This window comes from Hibiscus syriacus, unplaced genomic scaffold (assembly GCF_006381635.1).
Source record: "Hibiscus syriacus cultivar Baekdansim isolate YM2019G1 unplaced genomic scaffold, ASM638163v2 tig00110940_pilon, whole genome shotgun sequence".
Lineage (NCBI taxonomy): Eukaryota > Viridiplantae > Streptophyta > Magnoliopsida > Malvales > Malvaceae > Hibiscus > Hibiscus syriacus.
The window spans coordinates 716,875-738,962 of record NW_024062923.1 but is presented as its reverse complement, the minus strand read 5'-3'; the positions used below and the strand labels follow the sequence as shown (position 1 = coordinate 738,962).

General features: G+C 32.9%; 4 protein-coding genes across 4 annotated transcripts; all 4 read right to left on the bottom strand.

The window, feature by feature from the left end:
- Nucleotides 1-392: 392 nt before the first annotated feature.
- LOC120147560 lies at nt 393-2,991 on the bottom strand. The gene is made up of 7 exons (XM_039160907.1): nt 2,505-2,991; nt 2,253-2,339; nt 1,923-2,177; nt 1,545-1,709; nt 1,395-1,448; nt 1,163-1,309; nt 393-1,022 (listed from the first exon to the last, which is right to left on the bottom strand). The coding sequence occupies exons 1-7, from the start codon at nt 2,682-2,684 to the stop codon at nt 645-647; spliced, it is 1,266 nt and encodes a 421-aa protein (XP_039016838.1). The 5' UTR covers nt 2,685-2,991; the 3' UTR covers nt 393-644.
- Nucleotides 2,992-8,038: 5,047 nt separating this feature from the next.
- On the bottom strand, nt 8,039-8,947 carry LOC120147652 (zinc finger protein 6-like). The gene has a single exon (XM_039160966.1). It carries the CDS (start codon nt 8,732-8,734, stop codon nt 8,159-8,161), a length of 576 nt encoding a protein of 191 aa, XP_039016897.1. The 5' UTR covers nt 8,735-8,947; the 3' UTR covers nt 8,039-8,158.
- Nucleotides 8,948-15,024: 6,077 nt separating this feature from the next.
- LOC120147662 (replication protein A 32 kDa subunit B-like) lies at nt 15,025-16,231 on the bottom strand. The gene is made up of 4 exons (XM_039160972.1): nt 16,105-16,231; nt 15,408-15,512; nt 15,222-15,319; nt 15,025-15,110 (listed from the first exon to the last, which is right to left on the bottom strand). Exons 1-4 carry the CDS (start codon nt 16,201-16,203, stop codon nt 15,065-15,067), a joined length of 348 nt encoding a protein of 115 aa, XP_039016903.1. The 5' UTR covers nt 16,204-16,231; the 3' UTR covers nt 15,025-15,064.
- Nucleotides 16,232-17,628: 1,397 nt separating this feature from the next.
- Nucleotides 17,629-20,877, bottom strand: LOC120147680 (protein N-lysine methyltransferase METTL21A-like). The gene is made up of 5 exons (XM_039160990.1): nt 20,644-20,877; nt 20,193-20,335; nt 19,715-19,896; nt 18,297-18,410; nt 17,629-17,875 (listed from the first exon to the last, which is right to left on the bottom strand). The coding sequence occupies exons 1-5, from the start codon at nt 20,854-20,856 to the stop codon at nt 17,727-17,729; spliced, it is 801 nt and encodes a 266-aa protein (XP_039016921.1). The 5' UTR covers nt 20,857-20,877; the 3' UTR covers nt 17,629-17,726.
- Between the last annotated feature and the right edge of the window lie 1,211 nt (nt 20,878-22,088).

The window sequence follows — 22,088 nt, the reverse complement described above, 5'->3', positions numbered from 1 at the left end:
AGATTTTTCTTAGTTTTTGTACGATTTCGTTTGATCTTGCTACTGCGCCCCACGCCTCGAAATGATAGTTGTGAGAGTTGAAACTTACCATATGATGTGGACTAAGCTTATGGTTCTGCTAATTATGGTAGTTTATGTGCATGGTCTGTTGTCAAATACATGACGGTATTATGATCAAATTTTTTAGAAGATAACGATAAATGTAGTGATTACACAATAAAATATACACCAAAATTTTATGTGAAAAAAAATCACCGGCAGAACTAGCCATTCCGGTACTTTCAACCCTGACTACAACTATAACTTCAGTATCCTATCAAGGTATCTTGCCTTGTTGGCCAACATTTGCTTAAAGACAATGTCTCAATATTATAAAGGTTGAACTTACAATTTAAAGGCAATATATTGCTTAAGCAGAGTTTAATAACACATACAAAGGGAAAAAGAGAAGAAAAATCAAAATATACAATGGTATGTCCAAAGAAAGAATATCAGCTAGGAACACCTCACTTTCTCACAACAAAGCTTTGGCAGAGTTAATAGGGTGATATAAACCTGTATGTATTGCTACTATCAATAGGTGAAAACATTCTTCACCGATTTACTAGCCTAAACTTAACACAAGGAAGGGCATTGACTTAGCTTCAAGGGCAGTTTGGGTTTCGACCCGGACCACCATAGTAAAAGTAGTTGCCCCAATTGCCGCCTTTTCCGGTTTGTACATCGTAGCAGTTAGATTGCTCAGTGAAAGTGGCAAGGCCTTTAGGCTCCCTGAGATTGTTGGATCCATCAACAACTTGAATGTTCTTGAAGTAACTAGCTTTGCCGAAACCTTCTTTCGAGAAATGGCCACTCCCCATTTGTGTGGATGTATGCTGTCCATCTGATTCTGAGTTCACAACCTCTCCTCCCCACTCAATCATGGATGCACTGTCTGATAGGTAGGAAAATAGGAAGGCCGGCCAGTAACCGAGCACGTACTTTTTACCGAATTGCAGCCACCAGTTCCCCTCCGTCGGATCCTGCCACATTTTCAGCCATTTGTGCACTGCTTTAAAATCATTTGGAGATAAAAGAAACACATGCATACAGCATCATACACTGATGGACATGTATATATTTGATGTTCATCATACTTTATGAGAAGCTTCTTATTTCTTACCTTCCACACAAGTAAGCTTATATCATATTGCGGACTATGATAACCAGAAAGAGGGTAGATGCTTGCACCCATTGCTATTTCATTGTTGATCTGAATGAAGCCTGAGCACAGTAGATTATAGCAACCTGTGGCTTGATATGCATCACTCTGTGTTAAACAGAAAGAAAGAGGCCAATGAGTTGACACACTGAGTCAAAGGACTAGAGGATAGTAAGATGGAGTTTAGTCTTACAGTCCAGTAAGTGAAGAGTCTAGTGTGGTTATCTCCATACAAATCTGGGCTAACCTATTGTTAAATCATACAGAAAGACAAAGGCCAATGAGTTGACACACTGAATCAAAGAAAATAATGTGAAGTTGTTGTTAGGAAAGAAGGTAGTACCTGCCAGCCTGCTTCAATGCTATTAAGATCTTCACCAAATGCACCTCCCAGTATCCAGATTTGGGACAAGCTGAATTCATTAGGCTGCTGAATTTTGGGTTCCCAAACATTAATGGTTGCCTGAGCTCCATAGTACTTGTCTCCATCGACGTACACTATCGCATGCTGCATCAAGGTTCCATCATCCATGAAAAAGGAACATGTGCACCAACATATATCAATTTCATGTTCATATGCAATAATCAACTAGTATAGATCTGTCCAGGGAACTGGATTGTTTTGTTACACTTATCACGATTGCAGACAAATGTATATGGACGTAACATCATTTTATGACCGTTGTTTAAATCCGGAATCTTTCAGGAGAAAGTATACTACCTGATGACCACTCTGAGTGATGAGGTCAGGATCTGCAGACCTTGGTTGAGGGACACTTTTGTGCTTCTTTTTACCAAAGGCTTTGATAGAGCTTGCTCTTAACAAATTATCTTCTTTAGTTCTTCTCATGGGGATAGTTCCTTCTGGACACCTTCCATTCAATTGCCACATCTGGGTAACTTCCCTTGATGGTCCCGGTTTTGTCTTCAACGAAACCTCGGCAAAAGCACGGTCCGGGTGAAAGTTGGGGGTCATCTGGATTTAACATAGAAAGCATCAATCAATTAAACTCATCAAACAATGGTGGTTAAATAAGAGCAATCAATCAACCTGGATTTTATGGTCTTTGAATAATGGATGATCAAAAGCCGGTTGGTGAGCAAGTTTGATGCAGTCAATTATATCCCCATCTGGACTCTGTTCTATGCATACACACATGCAGTGGATTAACAAAGGAGAGTCATCTTACATAACAAAATTTGTCTAAATTCACAATTTATTTGCAGTTAATTAATACAAGAAACTGAGCTCAATTATACTGAAAGGGAGCTTAAAGTTGTTCATAAAATTAAAAATTCTGACCTCGATAGATTTAACAGCAGGCTTATTCAAGAGCTTCAACTGAGCTTGAACCTCAAGATTTTGAACAGATAAGCTGCTTCTGCTGGCAGTAGAGGATGCTGCCATCTCTATGAAGAAGAAAGCCAACAATACGACCAAGAACCCCATCGTCTTCCTTCTGCTCTGCATCTCCATAGCCATAAACACCCAAAGATGGAAGAAAACAAAAAGGAAAAAATGGGTTGAAAGTAGCTGCCCCAAAGGTTAGGGCAAGAAGAAGAAGAAGAAAACGAAATAGAGGAGTTGAGAAGAGGTTGACACTGATATCCTGCAAAACGCTCCACCAACCTTTCACTATTATTATAACGCCCACGAATCTTGAAAAGACAAAAACAAAAAGGTCCCTTTGCTATTCATTTCACGGAAGAAGAAGCCAAGCCAACTGCGGACTACTCTCTATCTTTTCCATCAAGCTCTAGTCTTTACTAAAACAGTAGTGTGGTGAAATGGAGAAGAAGATGAAGATCAACAGGAAGATGCTATCATTATATAATTTAAAAATATATTGATTGTTAAAAAGGAAGGGGATACACGAGATCCATTTAAATTTTATCTTTTTTGTTGGTCTCCACCACTACCACTACCACTAGTAATAGTTTAGAAGTGAAGTGAGGTTGGATTGATTTGTACTGATTCGAAAAACCAGACGAACTTTTTGCAGCAAAGGGACACCATTTTTTGTCCACTAATTCACGTGAATTCTACATATTCCCCAGTCTATCTTTTTGAATTCGGCAACCTACTAATTCCTCAAATAACCCATGGTAATCATGAAGATATCAAACTTTCAACACCCTTTATGATTATTATTATAAAAAATACACTTTTATGGAGAATAACCATTGAAGCATGCTCACAAATCTCATCTTTGTAAGCTTTTATGGAGAATAAGTTCCGCAATGATGTGAGAATTTTAGTTGATGTTATTAGGGATAGGGGTGAGTAAAACTCAACTAAAAAAATTAAATTTTTTTATTCAATTCAACTCGAGTAGACTTTGAGTTGTAATTTTATAAACTAGATTCGACTCAAAAAAATTCAAATTCGAACCAAGTTATAAAACAGAACTCAAATAACTCGATATTTTTTAGTAATTGGTGGATTGATTTTCAAGTTTGAGTTAAGTCCCTCAAATCTATATTATATATGTATATCACATATGGAATAAAAACATGAAGAAATATATATATATATATATATATATATATATATATATCTATTTTATATGATTATAAAACAGTTTAAATTAGAATCAAATAGTAGCATAATACTATAAATATTTATAATTAAATTTAAACAGAAACTCAAACAAATAGACTCGACTCGAATTTTATAAACTCGACTCTACTTGAAAAAAATTTAAATTAAGTTTGACTTATAAAATAGGAATGGTCAACTCGAATAACTCGAATTTTTTTTACTTGACTTGATGGAACACTTACCCCTAATTAGGATTGAGTATCATTTTAGTCAACCGAGTCGAGTTGAATGAAAAATATTTGAATTAATCAAGTTTACGAGTATCTTTTTATCTTTAAAATTTTATTTGAAATATTTTCAAGTCGAGTTTATGAAATTAAAGTCAAGTTGAATCGAATATATTTGTTAGAGTTATTACTCAAGTTCAAATATATTTATTTATAGTATTATAATATTGATTTATTCCAATTTAAATGGTCCTATCTAACTATATATATATATATATATATATATATATATAAATTTCACATTAAAACATAAGATTTTTAATGTTATTTAATAATTCAAATACCTTATAAAATTATATAATATATTTATAATATTATTTTTAAAAAAAATGAATTTTGATGACAAAGTGTTGACAGGTTATAAAGGAGTCAAGTAATTGACGAGGAGACATAATTTACGGTCAAATGATCAAATTGAATAAAATACAAAATTAAATGATCAAATTGGAAAAAGAATAAATTATTGTCAAAATTAGAGATTAAAGTTGCACATGTATTCCACTGTGGTTGAAGAAAATGTGGTCTAAATTTGACTTAAACTAAATGAGTAACTCAACAAATAAGAAAATTACAGACCAAATCATAAAATGATCAAATTAACAAGTTAAAGACCAAAATAACGTCGTTTTAAATTTTAGTTTTTTATTATTAGAACTTTACAAATTTAGACTCGACTTAAACTAAAATAAATTTTTAAGTTAAATTTAATTTTTCTCATCCCTTAATATTTATTACACATTTATTTTCTGTTTTAAACCTAAGATTCATTATAATAACAGAGAGTTTGAGTATTGCACTAGTAAGATTCAAGTCAATAGCATATGTATGTTTGAATTCAAAGAATATACGTTAATAACACAAAATTTTAAATAGGTAAACATAAAAGTTTTAGGATGAACACATACCCAAATAGTTGTGGATCCGCTGCTATATCTCGCGAGTTTTCAAAAAAGTTTGGAAGAAAAAGATGAACAATGGAAGTGAGGATGAAAAATGAGAAAAATTTAAAGTTTGACCTAAATATTTAAAATGTTTAATAAATTTATTGAGTTATTTGAATTAGGACTAAATTGATAGAATATATAAGTTTTCATAATTAAATATGTTATTATACCAGACCAAGTCATCATTTCTATTAAGTTTAACGAAAACTTAATAGAAAGTGATCAGAGTAAAAACAAATAGTTTAATCAACAAAAAATAGAAAAACAGTGATAGTTGGATGACTAACGGTGAGTTTACCCTAATTTTCTTCTGTGCAATCTATCTGCACGTCTAAAATTATCGAGTGTACATTTTTAACGTAACTCGTTTTACTATGTAAAAGGACGGTAAACTATACAAACTATCAATTTCGATTTATTTTAGTATACCGTCGTTAAAAACTTAATAGATTGACTCGTCGACCGTCTCGTTTGCAGTCGCCAACCGTCACATTCGTCGGTCGATGAAGCCCAAACTTTCCAGCACATACTTTTTTTACTCTCTTAACGCGATTCTGACTTCCGTTTCACCGAAAAACGCCTCAATCTTTCCAAATCAACCTTTTCGATTTCTTCATCATTCGATCTTCATAATCCACCATTTGATGGGCCTGAAACTGGAATATATTAGTCGACTCTTCATTCTCTCGTGGTCCACCATTCATATTGGTCTTCCGTCCACCGGAGTTATGCCACATCAGCCTATCCGTTAAGTTTTTAAAGACGGGTACTAAAATGAAAAAAAAAACAAATGTTAGGCATGACTTTAAAAAATATGAAAGTTTAGATGTTAAAACCAACCCAAACTAATAGTTTAGGTACTACACGCACAATTTGCCCTTATAAATAACAAGATATTAAAAATATCTATATATTAATATTTACATATTTTATAATAAGTTTAAATAATATATATTAGTTCATTATTAAAATAAGAAGTGCCTTGTCCGAAGCCAGACTGGCATTAGGTTAGGTCTAGTCTAACATTGTGGTAACCGAATAGAAAATAACAGCTAATAATTAAGCCAAAAGGGTTTTAGACATTATATACATACGAAGACAAGCGACTGACAATAACAAGTACAGCCACAGCCCATTTCCATTATATATCACAAAGCGGAGCCCTTGTGCCCGTGCAACCCACCCGGCACTAACTTTGTAGTGAACCAACAACCACTTTTCTTAATCTTCATTTCATTATTTCTTAATTTAATTATTAACTTTTATTTAACATTATTTCCTAAGATTCAAAACAAAAGATTCTCAATCCATTGAGCGGCTTTAATGTCACAATTAAATGTTATTTTCATTATTTTAGAGGGAATATAAGATAATATTTTATTTAAAAAATATCGGATAATGATTTATTGAAAATTACAAGTTGAAGAGATAAAACCAAAAGAAAGTGGGCAAAGACATTTATTGAAAATTGTCATTATGCTAACAATTTCAAATACATACACAAGAGAAGGGACCTTTTCCTCCCGCTTTGTGTGGTTCTTCTTCATATCCACATTTAGGGTTTATTTATTTGGGGAGACATTATAGGTTTAGGATATTCGACACACAAAAACAAAGGCCAACTCACGTTCTTTTGCCTTAATTCAACCTTTCCATCCTCACATATTTGACTCACAATCAGTCTTCCCTACGTCATAAGTCATTTCTGTGATATTCTTTCTGTTACTTCTTTTATATCATAATTAAGTGACATAAAATTTATAAATTCATATATCAAAACTATATATTTGATATATGAATTGAGATGACTCGTTTAAACTCATATACACACCCTATAGATGTGGTAGCATGAACTCAATACTTGTAAGGAGGATAACGTTGTATTTTTATCACTTATACCACCATTCAATAGATTTGACTCATTTGTAACTTGAATAATAATTAAATGATTTAAAATATATTTTACCTTAAGCTAGAAATTATCAGTTATCGAAAGGAAACAACGTAGGTACGTAAAAGTGTTGCCACCATTTATTGAATCCAGAGCTAAATCTGATTGGCTACAACCTAAGCCCGACTTATTGGAATCATTGGACACAGCTGATAAGAGCACACAGTCCTGCATCACAACCACCCATTCATTATCATTGTAGATGGCTTATTTCTTTCGCAAAAAAATCTTTATGGTAATATTTATCAAGTTAATGAGTTCTATTTTATTATTTTTTTAGTATATGAGTCGAGTGAGAGGTGTAAATGAACAAAATGTTTGATGAATTGTTCGTGAATAATTCATATAACATTCATTTATGACCGTTTATTAAGTTAACTAAATAAGTATAAAGAAACATTTTATTTTCATTTAATAAACGAGCGAACACGAATAAATATATGATCAGTTCGTGTTCGTTTGTTTATAATCACGAATAAGCTCATTTATTGGTTCATTTAAAAGCTCATTTATCAATTCGTTTATAATCTCGTTTACCCAGTTCTTTTTTTTTCCTTTCTTTTTTTACATTTTAAATATTGATAATGGAAGAGACAAAAATGAAAATAGGATGAACTTTAGAGTTTAAATTGTGAAGTCTAAAGAGTTTAAGGACTAGTAACGTAATTTCATCATTTTTCTTTGACCGGTAAGGATTAAAAAGAGTGTTGGTTGTTGAGGGAACTCAAACATGTTCCTCTTGGCATTGGTCTAACCACACCCTTGCCATTTCGCCTTGGTCTTTGGGTAAATTATGAATCGCCCCAAAAATCATGTTAAACTCTAAATGAATCGAGAGCGGTGGACAAACATGTTGACAAATTCTAAACAAATATGCTCACGAATATATAAATGAAAATGTCAACACCTTTAAAAAAAACAAATGAACATGAACACAATCTTGTCCATTCAAGTCTGATTTATTTGAGCTAGGTTGATCGAATTCAGATTTAGAGAGAATTCGTCACGCTCCTGCCTAGAATTATTACGAAAATGCATTTTATATATTTATATATTATCCGTTAGATTTTAAATGTTTTAACGAGAAATCCATATACATAATAGCCTCACTCAAGAAAATAAAAAGTTCACAGTGATCAATAAAATATTAGATGATAACAAGACAGCTTACATTTAACAACTTCAATTCTATAAAATTTAAACTTGTTGTAAGGCCGTATAATGGTTTTTATTTTATGGCACGGACGATCCAAGACTAAGATGTAAATCAAGACCTAATCCATTATCAACCTTAGCCCCACCATCGTCTTCTCTGAATTGCCCCATCGGAAAAACTCTGGTATGATCCCGAACATCACCGGACAACGCAGCTGCCATGGTCTCCCTTCCTTCTCCTGTATATAAACGCGGCCCACAATGGTACTTGCCACCATGCAACATACGCAACGGGGCACCTCCTCCTCCACCTGGCATGTAAAATGAAGAACGATACTGCGGCGGTGCCGGAAGCATCGACGCGGAAAAGAGGTGCGACGGACGCGTAAAAGCCGATATCATGGAATTCCGGGTAGCAGCTATTATTTGAGCTCGTTTTAGTAGCCGCCTTTCCTTCTTGTGAGCATTTTGGTGACCTCCTAGGGCTTGAGAGTTGGCAAACTCCCTGCAACAGTATTGGCACTCGTATTTTTGAGCATCCGGTTCGAGTTCCGGGAATCCTGCGAGAGGCTTGGTTGAATCGTCGGCGGTGCTTTCGACGATGTTGAAGCCAAAGAGCTTCATGGGTTTAGGGTGGAAATCAATATCAGGCATAACCAAAATTATAAGGCAAATTGTGGGGTAAAGTAGGTTTCATGAGCTAAAACTATATAAGAGAAGTTTACTAGAGAGGAACAGAAGACAGGCAAGAAATAGGGGAGAGTTGGTTGTGAAAATTATCCTCAAGAAATGGCAAAACCAAAGCAAGATTTGCCCATGACAATCACCCCTACAGCAAGAAAGCTAAGCTTCTCTAAGGGATTATAATTGAAGCATGTTTGCCCATGAAAATTGCCCCCATACTAAAAATCTTTCTCTTTTAATTTTTTAATAAAAATATTTTTTTAAATAAACTATTTTTTAAACTATTCTTTTAAAACAATATTGACGTGAAACAAATATAACCTTAGCTACTTGTTGAATATTCCAAGTAATAGAATATTCATAAAACATAAACACTCAACGTTATCACTTAATAATTAATATATTTCATACGTTGTATATATACCTAAAGACAAAAAAAATATCTATTCAACGTAATGTATGAAATAACCATTCTGTAAAAAATATATGTGAACATTTATCTCATATATAAATGCTAGATTAGTACATTATCAAAGAGGCTACATCTTTTAGACAAAATTAAAAAAATTAAATTTTGTTGTCGTGTATGAAGAAAATTGAGTTGAGAGAGTCATCTCATAATAGACCGTTACAATATTCAATTCAGATTAATCTATCAATAGATCATATAATGAGAGCTAAACTAAAAATATTAAATTAGTGCAATTCAATATTTAAAAAGAAAATTCTGATGAAATGTTTCACTTATTTACTGGGATCAAAATTTTTAAAATTTACCAACCATTTTATGATATAATTGAGAAAAAAAGTTAGAACAAGATGTTTTTATCTTAGTAATAAAGTTAAATTACTATCATATATTTGTTTAAACAATGCCACCTTCCAGATAATTTGTAATTTTGTAATTAACATTTTGCTGCTGCATGTGTAAGAATATTGCAATTCTTTTAATTTGGTTGATGTTGCATGGTATGATGACCCAAAGCATTGTACAAAGACTCCATATTAAGAAATGGATTAACGTCACAGCCATATCTAACTGTTATCAACAAACAAAGTTTACTTCTATTTATACATCAACTCCACTGTATTCCCGTTCAACATTGATTAACTTCGAATCCATTGAGTTGATTTAGTGGTTAAGGAGAGTGTTATTTTTTCTTAAGGTCGTAAGTTCGAACAGTTGTATTTGTAGGGTCAATAATTAAGAAAAAATCTAAACATATACTAATTTTATAATCATCTCATACCATTCAAAAAGAAATTAATTCACTTCGAATTTAATTTAATTTAATTAACATGTTAATACAATATTCATAAGGATATACAATCGAATATATTTAAGCATTTAGTACCCTTGCCCAAGAAACCTCCATCATCTCAGTGCTCTACACATCCAACCCACTTATCCCTTCCCTTAAAAGTTAGTTGATCAACTTTAAAACAACGGTTACTATCTTCATTCATCAAACCACCATCCTAAGAGAAATTATAGTTCTAATAGTCAAATTATGGTTTTCATCCATGTATTATACTCAATTTGAGGATTTGTTCCTCTTACTATTATTAATGTTATGTCTTAGTCCAAATCACTAACTCAGTTAAATAATTATGTCATTTAAAAGTAAAATTATGGTTATCAAGATAGTTTTTTGCAATTAATTTGTCATTTCAAAAAAAAATCTAGCTTAATGTCATGATTTGGATTTCTTTTAATTCAACATCAGCCAATTAACGAAAAAAATTTCTAATGATAAATTATGCCAAAAATTAAGTAAAATATCTAAATTTCCAAGTTGAGTACAATACATTATAGATGAAAACCAAAATTTGACCTAGTTCTAGCAGAAACGTCCAAGTAAAGGATTGCAACGCTCTTCCCTTTTCAACAAACATACCAAAAAGATATTTTTTCTGCAAAGATATATTAATCTTATTTATCTGAAAAAATGGTGATGTAAATGCTGCAAGAAAAGAATTAAACAAGGCTCCCAAAGATGTTTTCTCTCCGACATTAAAAGAAAAGGTGAAAAGAAGAATTTTTTTTGAATTCATACCGAATTGAAAAGGTGTGTAAAGTCCTTCTACTTTGAATGCATTTTAAGTGGCCACGGACACGAACATTGTTGAACTATGTTTTGATATAACAATTTAAGGCAAAATGGTTTTTGGACTTGAATTGAATTTACAAAATGGTTTTTGGACTTAATTGAATTTATTCAAAGTTTTAAAAGGTTTCAAAAATAATTCAAAGTCCATTAAATTCGGATTTGAGCCAAAATGCTAAAGGGTGTCAAAGTGCATCCATGCACCCCTGCAGTGCATCCATGCACATGCCACTAGTGCATCGATGCACCATGTAGTTCATCCATGCACTCCATTTCGAATGCACTTAGTGCATCGATACATCCTATTGTGCATCGATGCATCCTGCTGTGCATCCATGTACCAAGGTTGCAACGGCTAGTAACGGCTAGTTTATTTGAATTTAATATAGGGGTATCGATGCACCTTAATAGTGCACCGATGTACCATGTTATGGGCAGCCTTTTTGAGTAGAAAAATCATCCCCAAACAGCTCCAAAACATCCTCAACGGTTATATACGACATCAAACACATTCCAAGCTATAAATACAAGTTAAGGACACTTGAAGAAATAAGAGAACAACCATCCAAGCAATCAAATACAAGAGGAGAGTTTTTCATTCTTATTTCATCTTTCTTTTGTAAATATTTTGTTCTTGTGAGCTTAATTCTTGTAAACACCTACCTTAGAGAGGTTTTCCTGTTTACATTTCTTATCTTTTTGTAAAAGGGAAAGGTTCTAGTTTAGCCTGGAAAAACTAGGGGGTTTGTAAGGTTACTCTTTATCCTCAAAAGAAAGAACAAATTAGTAAATTTGTTGGAAAATCCTTGGTGAGGAGCTAAGGTAGTGGACGTAGACTTTGATTGAGAAAGTCGAACCACTATAAATCGATGTGCAATTCTCTATCTTTCAATCTCCTTACTCCCTAAACACAAAACCGTTTCTACCCCTCTTTGCAAACCGTTCCGATTATCGATTCAAGCTTCCAAAAATCCTAAAAATTGGCATCAGAGCGTAACTTGTTAAGAAGGTTTAACCACCTTGAGACGATCCTCGAAGAAGCTCTACCAATTTCTGACGCAACCGACAAAGAAATGATTTTTTTCCTCCGATGCTTATTATCTTGAAGAATATCCCATTATGGATTCACAACCGGTCAACAAGCCATCCTTCTTCAATGGAGCAAATTATGCATATTGGAAGAATAAGATGATGTACTTTATTCAATCCTACAATCTAGGAGCTTGGAACTCAATCATGGACGGTTACTTCTCTCCACCCGGCTAGTACAACGATTGAAGTAGAGAATATCAGAAAAATTTACAGCTTAACTCTAAGGCTATACATATTCTATTATGTGTTTTAGGCCCAAATGAATATGGAAGAATCTCATCTTGTTCCAGTGCCAAAGAGATTTGGGATAAGCTCCAAGTCACTCATAAAGGAACCGACGAAGTGAGGGAATCAAAGAAAAGTCTTATTAACCATAGCTACGAGAACTTCAAGATGAAACCCGATGAAGACATCAAAGCTATAACGAATAGATTTTCTGTGATTGTTAACGGTCTCAAGGGATATGGAGAAGTAATCCCTAATGAGAATCTTGTGAGGAAGATGATCTACTCTCTTCCAAAGGAGTGGCAATCGAAGAAGACGACCATTATCGAAGCAAGAAACTTAAAGTCTCTCACTCTCGACGAGCTAATTGGTTCCCTTCTCACTCATAAGATGATGGTGAAGGAAGATGAAGAAAGGGAAGAGAAGAAAAACAAGAAGAAGAATGAGGAAGGCATTGCCTTCAAATCCACCAATGAAAGCTATCAAGATTCAAGTAATGAAGTGGATGAAGACGATGATGAACAAGAAGAAGAGATGATCAAGCTCTTGAAGGAACTCAAGAGATTCATGATTTCCAAGGAAGTGAAACATGAATCAACCAAGAAGAAGAGTCTCCCGATGTGCTTCAATTGTCAAAGAAAGGGGCATGTCAAGTATGAATGTCCTCTTCTAAAGAAAAGGAGAATAAGGCATTTGTTGCATCATGGAGCGATGAAGATAATTTCAATGATGAAAATGAAGTAGTCAACCTATGCCTCATGGCCACTCAAGAAGAATTCGAGGTGTGTGGGAGCAATGGTGATAAAAGTGATGATATTCAAGATGCTCTAGCCACACATGAAAAAGGAATGGGTAACCTCTAAACTTAATGCTTTTGATTTTGGTTATTTGGTTGCTCATTTGGATTTATGCATGCATGGGTTTTGATTTTGAATGATTATGTATTATTTTAATCTCATGTATGTTGAAAAGATGTTTTATGATGAACATTTTAAAGTTTTAAATGATTTTTCAGAATTTTTAGTTCATCATAATAAAATTTTGGTCAAAATTAGTTTTAAATGCAAACGATATCTCTCTAACAATTGATATCAACTTTTCAAATACTTTGATTTTATAAATTTTAAATTTTGACCTAAATTTAAATGTTTATGCATGTGATTTAAAATGAAAAAGATATATCTCTAACAATTGATATCAAAATTTTCAAATGCATAACATTTTTGGAAAACTTTATGCATATGAACTTAATTTCAATAATTGATATTGCATAAAATATTTTAGACTTGGATGTATTGAATTTCATGTGCTGCTAACATGTTTGTTATTCTTTGTTGAAATTCAATTTTGTTTAAGTGTCATGATATTAAAAGCTAAATTTTGTTTGGAATTCTATTATTGAGGGGAACTTTGATTTTTCAAATGATTTTTAAATGTCAAATTTACCGCTTACTCTCCAAAGTTATTTTAAACTTCAAAGATTGAATTATTTTTGATATAACAAAAAGAGGGAGAAGTTTGGTTTGAAAAATTCAATTTCTTAATGAAAAAGGGGAGCTTAACATTTTCATATATTTTCCAACAATTGTTAACAATTGATATATTTTTCATTAAACAATTTATTAAGAGGGAGTTTTGCCAAAAACAATTTTCAAATGTTTTGTTATATCGAAAAGAAGGAGATTGTTGAACTATGTTTTGATATAACAATTTAAGGCAAAATGGTTTTTGGACTTGAATTGAATTTACAAAATGATTTTTGGACTTAATTAAATTTATTCAAAGTTTTAAAAGGTTTCAAAAATAATTCAAAGTCCATTAAATTCGGATTTGAGCCAAAATGCTAAAGGGTGTCAAAGTGCATCCATGCACCTGCCACTAGTGCATCGATACACCATGTAGTGCATCCATGCACTCCATTTCGAATGCACTTAGTGCATCGATGCATCCTGATGTGCATCCATGCACCAAGGCTACAACAGCTAGTAACGACTAGTTTATTTGAATTTAATGAAAGGGTATCGATGCACCTTGATAGTGCACATGCACCATGTTATGGGCAACCTTTTTAAGTAGAAAATCATCCCCAAACGGCTCCAAAACATCCCCAACGGTTATATACGACATCAAACAGATTCCAAGCTATAAATACAAGCTAAGGACACTTGAAGAAGTAAGAGAACAACCTCCAAGCAATCAAATACATGAGAAGAGTTTTTCATTCTTATTTCATCTTTCTCTTGTAAATATTTTGTACTTGTGAGCTTAATTCTTGTAAATACCTACTTTAGAGAGGTTTTCTTGTTTACATTTCTTATCTTTTTGTAAAGGGGAAAGGTTCTAGCTAATCCCGTGTAAAAGCTAGAGAAAGGTTCTAGTTTAGCCCGGAAAAACTAGGGGGTTTGTAAGGTTACTCTTTATCCTCAAAAGAAATAACAAATTAGTGAATTTGTTGGAAAATCCTTGGTGAGGAGCTAAAGTAGTGGACGTAGACTTTGATTGAGAAAGTCGAACAACCACTATAAATCGCTGTGCAATTCTCTATCTTTCAATCTCCTTACTCCCTAAACACAAAACCGTTTCGACCCCTCTTTGCAAACCGTTCCGGTTGTCGATTCGAGCTTCCGAAAATCCTAACAATTGGAAATTCCAACCCTGGGATGGAATAAACCACTTGATTCGCAATTTGCACATACTGATTACCAAGATTTCATTAGTTTGCCCAAAAATCAACCATTAAAAACGCCAATGGTCCACGCATTGGAATTGCAACACTAAACTCTGTTGCATTTTTTGGTATTCTTGAACAATGAAAGTAATTAGACCTATATATCAAATTAGACTACATAAACTTAGAAGTAAAATGACAAATAACTTACGAGATCACATCTACTTCAGCTGAGTCTACATGTTCATGAATCCTACACAACATAAAACAAAGCATATCGTAGCATAGAATCAAGTTATTAAACTGCATATCCGAAAACTAAAAAGTAAACCGAATAACCAAAAGAAAGAGAGAAAAGATGAACCATTTGGTGCATTCAACCCATCCTGTGCCATCATCAACCCTAAAAGTACAAACTGAGACAGCATTGTCTATCTTGGATACCATCCCCACTAGCACAATCTAAGAACAATAAACCAAATTTCAAAACCCATTTAGATAATTATTGAGTATTTATGCAAAATAAGAAAAGAATGGGATCAAAGACTACATTGTTGACATCAACGCCATCAATGGAAATACCAGATTCTCCACCTCTTGAGAGATCTTTCAACTGCTTCACTGTGAGTGGAATCAAGCACCTTGTATCACTGTTCTGAGAATTTCAAATTAATAATGGTAAAACCTTTTCAGCTCATGAGAACTACAGTGAAACAAAGAATCGAATTTCACGTCAATACTTCAAGCAAAAAGGGGGGGGGGGATCTTATAATTAGTTTGATCACTAGTTAACTACTAAGTTTTTCTTTGAAACCATTTTAACTCGAAAGTAATCATTTATATTTTAACCATAATTCGAGTTACATGATAATCATTTTTTATATATTAACAATTAACTTGCTTTTACTTTTTATAATTTATCTTCTGCAACAAGCAACAGAAGTAACTAAAAATAAAAATAAAAGATTAAATTAAATATGAAATAAATAACAAATAAGCAATTGAAAGAACTATCAACATCAAACCAGAAATATTTAGCATCTACTTAATTTCCATGTTCTCCGCTAGCTGTTAGATTTATTACGCGATTAATAACCATATGAAAGATAAACAAAACGCAAAACAAAAATTCCATGAACACACACAAGAACTATTATAAGAAAAACTAGTAATTAAAAAATAAAAGAAAAACAACAAAAGCTGGAAAAAGAGAAAGAAATACAAAAAATGCTAAAAACTGGTTATACTTTGGAGGAGGGCCGATCGGGAACGGACTGAGTGGCTTGAGAAGGCATGAATCCGCCGCCAGAAAAGGCCGCGTTTCCATCAAATCCGTTCGCCTGCATCAGGGCTTCTTCCGCAAGCTTTGGAGTTCCCGGGAGCTTATTAATTTCCCACTTTCACTTATATATTTGAAATTTTTGAATTTCCGTTTTATATTTGAAAGTTTAATTTATGAGTGTAGTCCTTATACTGTCATTAAATTAGGAATTTAAGCCATATATTTTAATTTGATAATTTTTGTGCCCCTCCTTTGCTATATTAGTGTGAGGAGTTTAAATTCTAACTTTAAGTCATCTAACAATGTTAAAAGTTATGTTTTTGACTATTAAGCTGACATTATTCAAATTATGTTAACTATTCATACGAGTTGTGAAATTCGACAAAATATTGATTTCTCCAACCCATTATCAAAATTTGATTTACTTTTAATTTCAATTGAAAATACTAAATTCTATTTAGCTTAGAATAAAACATAAGGACTTAAAGAAGTAAACTAGTCACTGAGTACTCGATGATTAAAAGAATATTAAATTTTTTTTATAAGGTTAGACCTTTGGAAAAAAAAATCACGTGTAGACTTGGAAGAGGTGTTGGTTCGTGAAATCCAGAGCTTCACTGTACAATTTCCCATAACAAATCCTGTTGGTAATAAGGGTGTCTTTGGTTCACGAATATCCCTTTGGCTCACGGATATAAGGTTATCAGTAAAAATATAAGATTACCAGGGAATAGGATTACTGGGAATGTTGCATTTGGTTCGTTTAGCAGAAATATTAAATTACCGCTTTTGGTTAAAGAAATAAAATATTATTGAAATATATATTTGATCAAATTATCTTTATTATATATTTGTTTTTTTAACAAGTTAGAAAATATTTATATATTTTCTTTAAAAAATTTAAATTTATTTAATTTATATAATTTTTGTACAAAATTAAAAATATAAAAAGATTTAATGAAATGGTAAAATTTTATTTTAACCCCTGAACTTCATATAAAATTCTAATCTAAAATAATTTAAAGATAAATTTGTAATATAACATTCGTAAAATTTTTATTATTCAATAACAGAAGAATAATATTTTTGGAAAAAAATTAAGGGCATTTTAGTCCAAAACGCCAATAATCCAACAATACCTAAAGAAAGGAAGGTAATGACATTCCCGATAATATACCCAAAAAATCCACTATAAATAATCTTACATTACCGAGAATGAGATTTTCGACTAACCAATCGGGAGAATATGAATTCCCCCAACCAAACTCCCCTAAAAGTAACGGTGTAACCATTTGATAGCGTTTAAAACTAAAATCACAAGTTTTCAAAAGCTAAAAAAACCCAAACAATATCATCGTAACTGTAATTATTCCTAAATAATTAAAAAAATACCATAGGAGGACATCCAAGGATAATCTAGCAAAGATCGGGAAAAAGGTATTGATAGCTACAAGCATACAGCAAGCAAAGCCAAAGCGTCATTAAGCACGTGAAAATGTGCTCATTCTTTTCTGTGACGAAAAGATCGAATTAGCTTTTTCAAACATGTTCCAAGTTTGGCTGAATGAATAGCCGACTACTGTCTGCTCAAAATATGCTGGCCGAACCTCTCTTCTTCACTAGGATGTACATCACAACCCTCGGAGTACGATAGTCTGGATGCCACTGTGACTGATCAACGCGCCCAACCACAAAATCCTTCACTGCAGCTTCTAAAAAGCATTCAAGGACGGTATCTGCAGTTTATGAATCAAAAGTAACAAATCAGAAAGGCTTTTCTTGGTAGAGTGAAAAGAAAATTGTAAGGATGAAAAATTGAAAGGGGTAGAAAAGTGAAAATATGAAAAAATATTATTTTTCTTTACATTGGTCGCTTGGTACAGAAAATTAAGTTTTGAAAAGTACATATTTTGAACTAAATCACATCTGTCTCACATTTACTCTCATCTTTTCCTTCCAAATCGGAATGATTTATTTTTACATACGGGGATGAAAAATGATCATCCCTCTCATTTTCTTTATCCTCACTTCTCTTTCCAACTGAGCACTCAATTAATTTTCTCTCCACTTTTCCACCCAACCAAGCAAAGTCTAAGAGAAGTGCATGTGTATGCATGTATGAAAGTACGCATGTTTGTGTGAGGCAGAAATCCTAACCGTTTCGAAGTTCTCCTGATAAAAACACTGTCGTTTGTTGTCCACATAGTTGTATAAGGGTGTCCAGTAAATCCACAACTGCTCCTTCACTGTATATCACATCCGACCCTAGTACTAGAAAAGAGGTACACGTAACTTATCAATAAATACAAGATTAAATTTGATTGAATATTTATGATCTCATGAGAAATCTCCAAATGTTCATCAAAGGAGTTCAGCACTGTGACTACAAACACCAATTCAATTTCAACACATTGTTCTTGCCAGGTGGCAATGAAATTATCTACTAATCCGTTATGATCCAAAGGTAAGGATATCTTTGGTCTTTTAACTATAGGTAATATCAAGTGTCACTAGTCTTTATACTAATAGAGCAAAAGTTCCAACCCCTCAAACTTTTAGCCAATGGACCTTGGCGAAAATAGCAACGTGTAAATGAGAATATCATACAGGACAATGGCTAAAAGAGCACATCTTGATGACTAATCCACTCCATTCTATCATTTCAATTCCTTTTATTATAAGAACAAGCATTCAGCATTAGCTTCATCAGATAGTTAATTGAGACTATAGAATTCTACTAAGAAAAATCCTACAGGAGATTTCCCAAGAAGGCTACAAAGTGTATGTATGTATGTATATTTTTGCGTGTGTGTATATATGAAAGAAGCTTAAAATATATAGTTATGATAATAAACTCTAAAGTGTGGTATAGTTTATCTACAAAACAATAGCACAAATTTGTTTTTGGACAATATGATTTCCTTATGGTCCTAGTTTTGTTGTTGAAAACTCAAATATTGAGAAGTGAAAGTTTGATACTATACCTTTTCACTAGTAAAGGTACATTTAATAAAGAAAGTTAAAAGTAAGAGAAATTAAAAGAAATTCAATTAAACAGGCTTTTCTTATGACCATCACCTTACAAACAAACAAAAAAGCCAAGAAGCAACGCACTAGGTGTTTGCCAAATCAAATGTGCCTCAACTGAAGATTTATAGCGTTTTTGTTGTTTAACACTAAGACGCAAGGTGTAGGCATGCCTAGCCACACACCTTGACAACACTGATTCAGGTAAATGCTAATAACCATTTAAAGTAGAAGTAAAACTCAGCTGATTGGTAAAAATGAGGCACAAAATCTAAAATTCTGTTTAGTCGAGGCACAAATCTAGGTGCTAAGATGCAGCTCATATAAAACAAAGCACTTTTGCCCCTTCAGGCAAGGTGATTTTAATAAAACACATGCCTTTTGTACCTAACAAAGTTCGGTTGGAACATTCCACTAACACCAGAAAATCCATCCTTTATTACATAATCATGGAAAAACAGAATCCCTGTTTTTATTAGCAAACTGTGCAGCTGTAACTTAACAGTGCAGAAGCTTGTAACTAGGAAGGAATAAGAGAATCTTAATACCATAATCAGGTGAAGGTTCAATCAAATCATCATCAGGGTCATCGCCCCAAGTGAGTTCCTTCACAGCAGCAGAACCCCGCACTCCATGTCGCAGGTTGGTCTCAACATTCTTTTTAAGTAACTTCAGTCTATCAGGCAGATCAGTGAGGATAACTTGAGCACCTAAAAGAGCTCCTATACAACTGAAAATGCAAATAACACTCACTAAGTGAGAAACGAAAACGTCTTTCATTAAAATCTTTATACTTCTAAATAGAAACTAAAATCACGAATCCTATGTGTAAGATATGCCAATTCAAGAAGACTAAAATCCTGCTGCTAAACATGACAGCTAGAATCAGTTAAACCAAATATGACTGCCATGAAAGAGCTTCACAAGTCAGTTTCCAGTTTATCCTTATTGAAGAGCCATGTCAATTTCAGAAAAATACGAAGTAAAAAGAATTCAATTTTAGGCCATAAAAGTTATTAAAAGTACCCTGCTAATCCACAGCCAGAACCCAATTCAACGACCTTCTTGCCCTGAAGAACAAGCATCCCCAAGTCCACAGCATGCTCAAGAAATTTCCCTAACACAACTCCACTATCCCACATGACTGCCCCAGTTACTCCAGGTTTTCCCTGCAGAAATTTCGGGGGAGGGGAGATGACGTCAGAAAACACGATTTATCAAAAAAATTAAGGAATACTTAAAAATGTCCAAATGTCTTCCTGGTTTGATTAAAAATTCGGGGAAAGTGGTAAGTACCAAAATGCTTTGCAAAATCTATTAATAGCCTGAAGAAATCAGCTCAATCGCCCCTAGTGGCTAAATAGAAGTATTTAGCAGAATTTACAATATGAAGGAAAAAGTCAGAACAATCGAACTCCTCCATTTTGTGTTTGTAGAGTAAAATTAAAAAGAAAAGGGAAAGAGAATGCGGGGGTACCAAGGAAGAAGGAGACTGGAGAATGGAGAGAGAATGGCCGCAAGCATCGAGACGGAGTTGGAGAGAAGAGTGGGAAACGAAGGCGTTTTGTTTAGAGAAAGTGGGCTGTTGGATTCCCCAAAGCAGCATCGTCTCCTCCGCAGCTCCCGACTCTGTTTCCCATTCCAACACTCTCACCTCCCCTCCGTAACCTCCCAATTTCTTCATTTCCATTCTTTTTCTTCTTTAATTTGAAAAAAGGTTATACTTGAATCAGATGTAATCTATGCCCCCTACCTCTACCTATACACATGAACACACACACGCACTGACGCACTCAATTAGGGTGCGTTTGGTTCACGGAATGTAAGATTACCAGTGGGAATAAAAGATTATCAGAGAATAGGATTACTGAGAATGTTGTATTTTGTGTTTGGTTGGTTTAGCAGGAATGTAAGATTACCGTGTTTGGTTAAAGGAATAAAAGATTATTGGAATGTATATTTGATCAAATTATCCTTATTATATATTTGTATAATATTACAAATTGTAAAATATTTATATATTTTCTTTAAAAAATTAAATTCATAATATTTATATAATTTTTTTACAAAATTAAAAATATAAAAAATGTTTAATGAAAGGGTAAAAAAAATTTAACCCCTAAACTTCATATAAAATTTTAATTATAGATTTTTTTGTAAATCTAAAATAATTTAAGGATAAATTTGTAATTTAACCTTCGTAGAATTTTTATTATTCAATGACAGAAGAATGATATTTTTGAAAAAAAATAAAAATTTAAGGGCATTTTAGTCCAAAACGCCGGTAATGTTACAATACCTAAGGGAAGGAAGGTAATGATATTCCCGGTAATATACCCCAAAAAATCCACTATTGGTAATAAAACATTACCGGGAATGAGATTCCCGGCCAACTAAACATGGGAATGTGGAATTCTCATCCCATGGGAATCCCACATTCCTTGAACCAAACACCCCCTTAGGGGAAAAATTATTAAATTACTCTTTAAGTTTTTATTTTTTTATTGGATTATTGTCCCATACATGCATCGATCATGAAATGGTCCGAATTTAAAATTTAAATATATTAAAAATATTTCAACAAAAATAATTATGAAGTATTTTTTTCACTGTCAAATAATAAATATTTTTATTTTATCCCTTCAAAAATAACTTCACTCATGATGGTTGTAAACTTTTAAACCATGTTTGCACTAGTATGAAAATATGTAATTATTATTCTTATAAATATATATGAATGATTGACAAGAATATAACCACATTATAATATTCTATATCATATTTAATAGTATAAGTTATAATTATATATTCATATGCATTTATATCTAAAATAATATTAATTATGAAATTAAATAATAAAGTAACACTATTATTCATCTCTCTTCCTATTAATTGAAGAATATAATTGCGTTCTTTTGATTA